The 7,500-nt window shown below is 41.0% G+C and overlaps 1 protein-coding gene across 1 annotated transcript in view; it reads left to right on the forward strand.

The window, feature by feature from the left end:
• The window catches only part of LOC138030820 (acid-sensing ion channel 1C-like), an 8,551-nt gene extending 1,706 nt beyond the window's left edge, over window positions 1-6,845 (forward strand). Inside the window, exons 2-5 of the mRNA XM_068878688.1 lie at window positions 4,172-4,292; window positions 4,667-4,886; window positions 5,383-5,513; window positions 6,823-6,845. Coding sequence (XP_068734789.1) covers window positions 4,172-4,292; window positions 4,667-4,886; window positions 5,383-5,513; window positions 6,823-6,845 — 495 coding nt within the window. The remainder of the gene's footprint in view (window positions 1-4,171; window positions 4,293-4,666; window positions 4,887-5,382; window positions 5,514-6,822) is intronic.
• The last annotated feature ends 655 nt before the right edge of the window (window positions 6,846-7,500 follow it).

Below are 7,500 nucleotides of genomic sequence, written 5' to 3' on the forward strand. Positions count from 1 at the left end.
TAAAATTACTAAAAATGATGCTTTTGACTGCGTGATTATGAGGATGGAAAGTGAGGGTGAATGGAATTCTGTCATTCTTATCTTTTTGTGACGTTTGTAGTGATGACTGTCGATCAAATTGTTGGGCGCGATGATGACCCACTTTGACCACAGAGACAGGATAGCCACGTTTCTCGAAGAACTGGCACATCTCCTCTGATTTGCTGGAAAAATCGGAGTCATCACTACATAGACGTCGAAGTCTAAGAAATTGAGAATAAGGAATGGAGTTCTTGACATGTGATGGATGTGACGATGAATACAACAAATAACTGTGTGAATCAGTAGGTTTGTAGTGCACACTAGTACATAGCACGTTGCCTCTAATAGAAACTTTGATATCTAGGAAAGCCAATGAAGTTTCCGAAATTTCCCAGGTATATTTAAGAGCCGGATGAAAAGAGTTGACGGAGGTTATAAATTGATCGAGTTCTTCTCTGCTGGATGAAATAGCGCCGATGCAGTCGTCGATGTAGCGGCCGTGGAGTTCTGGTTTGGGGCCGTTGTACTGATTAAAAAATTGGTGTTCAACATATCCTACAAAAAGATTGGCATAGCTAGGTCCCATTCTTGTGCCCATCGCTACACCATTAATTTGTTTGTAATAGTTGCCGGCGAATGAAAAACAGTTAAGCGTTAAAACGAGTTCGGCAAGGCGGAGGAGCGTTTCCAAGCTAGGTTCTTTGACAGTGCGTTGATCGAAAAAGTGTTTAAGTGCTTGAAGACCTTCGCTATTAGGAATGACTGTGTATAGAGATGTAATGTCCATGGTGAAAATAAGTTTGTCTTGGCCGGAGAAATTGAAATCGCGGAAAATTTGTAGTGCGTGTGTACTGTCTTTAATGTATGATGGCAAAGATTTGACGATAGGCGTCATAATCCTGTCTAAGTAGCTAGAAATGAGTTCGGTGGGGCAACTACAGGCAGAAACAATAGGGCGACCTGGGTTGTTGGGTTTGTGAATTTTAGGCAAGAAGTAAATGCACGAAGTTCTAGGGGTGTTGATGATGAGATTAGTGGCAGTGTCCGGTAATTCTTGATTAACTATAAGATTTTGAATGGTGTCTTTGACAAGTTTTTGATTTTTGGAAGTGAGATCTTTAGGGATTTTGGCATAAAACGAGGTATCCGAAAGTTGCCGCAAAGCTTCTTTTTGGTAAAGGTCGGACCGCCAAACAACTACCGCGCCGCCTTTGTCGGCCGATTTGACAACTATGTCGTTGCGTTTACTAAGATTTTTAAGCGCCGCCCACTCTTCCGAGGAAAGGTTGGAAAATTTAGTGTTGCGATTGAATTTAAGTTTGTGAATGTCGTGACGGCATTTTTTGGTGAAAAAATCTAAAGCGGCAAATTGTCCCTCTGGGGGAGTCCATTTGGATATGCGAACTAGAAGTGTTTCAAAAATATCTTTATTAGAAATGTCCGAATCATCCTCTTTGTCGTGAAAAAAGGCTTAGTAAACGCAACGACATAGTTGTCAAATCGGCCGACAAAGGCGGCGCGGTAGTTGTTTGGCGGTCCGACCTTTACCAAAAAGAAGCTTTGCGGCAACTTTCGGATACCTCGTTTTATGCCAAAATCCCTAAAGATCTCACTTCCAAAAATCAAAAACTTGTCAAAGACACCATTCAAAATCTTATAGTTAATCAAGAATTACCGGACACTGCCACTAATCGCATCATCAACACCCCTAGAACTTCGTGCATTTACTTCTTGCCTAAAATTCACAAACCCAACAACCCAGGTCACCCTATTGTTTCTGCCTGTAGTTGCCCCACCGAACTCATTTCTAGCTACTTAGACAGGATTATGACGCCTATCGTCAAATCTTTGCCATCATACATTAAAGACAGTACACACGCACTACAAATTTTCCGCGATTTCAATTTCTCCGGCCAAGACAAACTTATTTTCACCATGGACATTACATCTCTATACACAGTCATTCCTAATAGCGAAGGTCTTCAAGCACTTAAACACTTTTTCGATCAACGCACTGTCAAAGAACCTAGCTCGGAAACGCTCCTCCGCCTTGCCGAACTCGTTTTAACGCTTAACTGTTTTTCATTCGCCGGCAACTATTACAAACAAATTAATGGTGTAGCGATGGGCACAAGAATGGGACCTAGCTATGCCAATCTTTTTGTAGGATATGTTGAACACCAATTTTTTAATCAGTACAACGGCCCCAAACCAGAACTCCACGGCCGCTACATCGACGACTGCATCGGCGCTATTTCATCCAGCAGAGAAGAACTCGATCAATTTATAACCTCCGTCAACTCTTTTCATCCGGCTCTTAAATATACCTGGGAAATTTCGGAAACTTCATTGGCTTTCCTAGATATCAAAGTTTCTATTAGAGGCAACGTGCTATGTACTAGTGTGCACTACAAACCTACTGATTCACACAGTTATTTGTTGTACTCATCGTCACATCCATCACATGTCAAGAACTCCATTCCTTATTCTCAATTTCTTAGACTTCGACGTCTATGTAGTGATGACTCCGATTTTTCCAGCAAATCAGAGGAGATGTGCCAGTTCTTCGAGAAACGTGGCTATCCTGTCTCTGTGGTCAAAGCGGGTCATCATCGCGCCCAACAATTTGATCGACAGTCATCACTACAAACGTCACAAAAAGATAAGAATGACAGAATTCCATTCACCCTCACTTTCCATCCTCATAATCACGCAGTCAAAAGCATCATTCTTAGTAATTTTAAATTACTCCAAAATGATCCCGAGACTGGTAGAATCTTTTCGCAACCTCCACTTATTTCATTCAAACGCGACAAAAACGTAGGCAACTTTTTAGTTAGAAGCGCGCTCAAAACTAACGAGCAACCCGGCACTTTCAAATGCGCGCGCTCACGATGCAAAACTTGTCTTTTCATTGTTAACACTAGCAAGATATCGGGACCTAAGCGATCTGTTAAGATCACCGATCGTTTCACATGTACCTCCTCAAATGTCATTTATTGCATAACCTGTACGTTATGCAATAAATTATACATTGGTGAGACAGGTAGACGACTAGGTGACCGATTCCGCGAACACCTTCGCGATGTTGAGAAGAATGACAAGGATGTATCTAAGCCAGTCGCTCGCCATTTTAATCTGCCTAACCACTCCAAAAAACACATGGCTATCTGCGGCCTTTCCCTACATCTAGGTACGACGGAAAGCCGCAAGAATCTGGAACAAAAATTCATCTTTCAAATCGGCACCCTTAATCCTCACGGTATTAACGAACGCTTTTCATTTAACTAATATATTCCTATTTTTCACGTTGCCATGTTACCATCAATAGCGTAGCTCCTACTCTACTATAAAAACTACACGTAACCCATAATCCCTCGATTCGCTCTGACGAAGGGCTAACGCTCGAAACGTCAGCTTTTAGAATCGCTGTACGGTGGCCAATTTACATTATCAACTCCGTTGATAAAACCAAATTTTTGTATACTACTTCCCCACCGACGCAGCACCACAGTTTCTTTAGAAACTACCCCTTCATTCAAATATCTCTCAGCCGCGGAGATTACTAGCCGACATAAGCAGCAGCCTGGTACATCGGCTGGCCTACTAAATAACGTAGTTTATTAAGTAATTTGTCGTAATTTGTAACGGGAGAAAATCACATGTCGGTCTCAAGTTTTGGATACAACAATCGCATAATTATCTCCAAGATGGTCATAGCGACGAACACAATATTTCATCTTTCCGGTTGGTTAGTGATTTTCCTGCGTATGCGTAAGATTTCATTTTTTACTCGTTTTCTTTAATTCTTCAGACATACACATTATTCCAAATTAAATGGTTCAGTTATTTTTGTACTATTGTTTTTTAAATCAACTTATTAACCCGTCGTTCAAGGTAAAATATTCACATGAATGGTGAGCTCAGAAACGTGGCATCAAGGTCTCATTTGAATAAAAGATCTCTGGTTTGATGCTTTTCTACGGTTTACTCTGCTCTTCTGTGGAATCTCAGGATTCTTGCACTCTCGAACCCAGAGCTTTTCTCTTTTGCGCATGTCTGAGACGCTCTGGTAACGACATAGACCACTTTCATAAATGGCGACCTAATTTATAGTCCTTTGTCTTTAAAATGTTTTGTTTATCAACAGGAAGCTTTCTTCCCTACTGTAGTGGTCTGTAACCAAAACCCTGTTAGAAAAGACAAAATACCTCCTGACTACTTCAAATCGATAAAAGAAGAGATTCGTAGACTGTTCGGCGTCCAGAACGGTGAGAATGAACGGCTTAGTGACTAGATGATTTCAGTGTTGCATTGCGCAAGGCAACTGCGCATAATTCCCATGGCCGCGTTACCGCGGCCAGGAGCGCAAGCCACGACGATTCGGGGAAATCTTAATTTTTTGTATCAAATCTTTGGAGAGGTTGAGATGAAATGAAGATTTTCTCGAAGTGTATTTGTCGAGCGTAACACACAACTGCGTCTCCATTTTGAGCAGTGCATCCTCCTCCTCGCGCGTAGAGGAATTTGCATTCGCATGCGCTTGTGTTTCCTTCTTGTTACTTTAGCCCCTTACAGGAACATTTTGTTTTTCCCAATTTTTATGAAAATGTTAGTTTTAGTGGCTTTATTTATGCAATTTTAGAGTTTCCAAGCCTGGTTTCAGAGGAATCATGGGAAGATCTCTCAGGCGCAAGTAAAGACTCGGAATTCGTTGACGCAGAACGGGAAATGGAAATCGAATATCTTTTTGAAGATATGCTCATAGGGAAACTAGCAGCGGAGAACTACACCACATTACACGATATGGGGGAACAATTTAACGACTTTGTGTTTGATTGTAACTTCAGAGGGAAGGATTGTAGGTAAGGTTCTTCTTTTCTTAATTCTATAAGCTTGTGATGGTACGTTTGACGGTAACCCATGGTTGCCATCGCGGCGATTACAATAGGGAGTTTAACGTTGGCTTAAGATACCTTATTAACATGTTTTCTTTTATGTTACACTGTAAATCAGAATGGTCATTTGTCAAAACTTAGCGCAACAGAGGCTTCCTACAAAGTGCAACTGGGTCTGTAGATAGAGGTAAAATGGGGGAGGTGACACTATTTGGAGTTGTTCAACCATGCACCGCCCTAAGCACCATGGGAACGCGGTCGAGAACTGTTTAGCAACAATCTTTTGTCCACTTTCACAAGGCTTGTAGATACGTTCTCGTGACAAAGATGTAACGATATTATGTAAAATACGAATATTTGAAGCTTTAAATACGATGGTGTAGAATTTCGATACCCACCATCTTTTAAATCAAGAAAGAAGGTATTAAATAACTTGAAATGTGAAACGGTTTTATCACTACAGGAACTATTCCAAGTTCTGGACTCGCTTCTGGGACTATCGCTATGGTAACTGTTATCAGTTCAACAGTGGCTGGAGTGAAGATGGTGGAAAACGACCAATTCTTAAAACACATAACACCGGACATTTGGGAGGTATTTCATATTCACAAGATAATCTGTTTTTTTTAAGAGAAAAAAGGTCTTGGCGCATTGAAAAAAAAGTGGTTTTTTAAGTCGTACTTTCAGTGCTTCTATGATTCAGTATAGTTTGTGTATTGTGTGTAACTTCACACTATTATATGAGTTAGCCACAGAGGATTTTTCGTTCGGTTTTAATCTTCAACTGAGTTTATTGGATCCTCGGTCGACTCTATAATTCTTGACGGTACACAGGAAAGAGAGATATGGTGAGCCTTGTACTCACTCCGTTAGATTCTATTGAAAACTGATTTTCCTTTCTGCCTGCCTTCATCTAATCAACATCTTGTTTGCCATTGAAAGAGCCAAAGTTGAGAATTAGTCTTAGCCGCAGCCTAAATTCTGGTCGCCAGTAGTGACGCATGCGCAAGCACAAGCAACATGCACAGACACACTAACCTTTCGTCAATGAGTGTCTTTTGCCCCGACAAAAAAAGTACTTATGGTCACTGCGCATGCTGCATATGCTTATGATTGCCTCGGGGCAGAAGCACATGACTACTGAGGAGTGCACAATTAACTTCATTGTACAGTCGTATTTGTTTGCTTTACGGCTAATCACAAGTCTTGCATTAGAAATATTACTCACGGGATTGAGAATGGTCACTCGTGCAAGCAAAATCTTATTTAAGAACTCGTCTAAAATAGCTTGATCTCTGAAAATGCCGTAACATAGAACCAGTATTGGAGTAACATAGCAACAGTATTGGGGTAACATAGGACCAGTATTGGAGTAACATAGCAACAGTATTGGGGTAACATACGACCAGTATTGGAGTAACACATAGAACCAGTATTGGAGTTGTGGCTCCTGATTATGGCTCCTGGGGCCCGTTTCTCAAAAGTCCTAAAACTTTCCGGGTCTTTTTTGGGTGTCACAATTCTCAAGAACGGAGAGGATTTAAGTCGTCAAACTTTACAGTCATTTTTATTTTTGCTACCATGAGACATGTTTAAAAGATCGGCTTTCCAAAATAAGCGGTTGGCAGTTTCGCAATTAACTTTTCGGGCCCGAAACGTTTTCGGGAGTTGCGAGAAACGGGTCCCTGGTTGCGGTCAAGTTTAGTCCCTACGAAATTGACAGAAAATTCTTTTGCTCCGTACAGTATAATCGCAGTTGTAAATCTTTCTGCGCCAACTTATCGCAAAAAATTGCACCAAAGAAGATTATTCCTGTGGCTGCAAATATTGTAAATTTAATTTCTTATCTTTTGCCTACCCGCCAAGATTTCTCAAAGGCTATTATTGCTTTTCTTTGTCGTAGGACTCAAGCTTAACCTCTTTTAAAATTGTTTTTTAGAGTTTTTCCTGGTTATACGGAATTCCTCGAATAAGCGCCGCATCGGTGGTGCAGCGCTTATTCGAGGGCGGCGCTTATTAACTTTTTTGTCCCAGATGCGACGCTTATTCGAGGGCGGCGCTTATTCGAGTAAATACGGTATTTCCCAAACATGTAGTTTGGAATCGCTTTCCAAGATTCACTTTGCTTTTGTTCACCAGCTAACAGTCTAGAAATCCAAGCTAACTTCAGTGACTTTTGCAAAGCATCTATGCTAGGTGCTGGTAGACCTTTTTGATCGTAATCTAAAACCATAACTTTGCGCTTGATTTTGTCGTTTTGTTGCCCCAAACGAATTTGACGAGGCCCGAATTCACAGCCTCAAGATGATCCTGAGGAACAACCAGGCTGGAGATTGAATGTACCAGTTGCGAGATACCAAGACATCTTTCAAATAACGAGACTCCGGCAGTTCCATATATCAAGAATAGTCTTCAGTTTTTTGCAATTTTAGCGTAAAATTTGTATTTTTTCATTTCCTTTTGAATTGTGAGAAAGAGAAAAGTGCCCAGTACACGAATTGGTCTTTCTGGCCATTGAAAACCGAAGGGCTTGTCGTCAAACTCCAAATATCCTTTGCTGTTCACGTCCGTGAAATTGCGC

This window comes from Montipora capricornis, chromosome 13, assembly GCF_036669925.1.
Source record: "Montipora capricornis isolate CH-2021 chromosome 13, ASM3666992v2, whole genome shotgun sequence".
Classification (NCBI taxonomy): Eukaryota; Metazoa; Cnidaria; class Anthozoa; order Scleractinia; family Acroporidae; genus Montipora; species Montipora capricornis.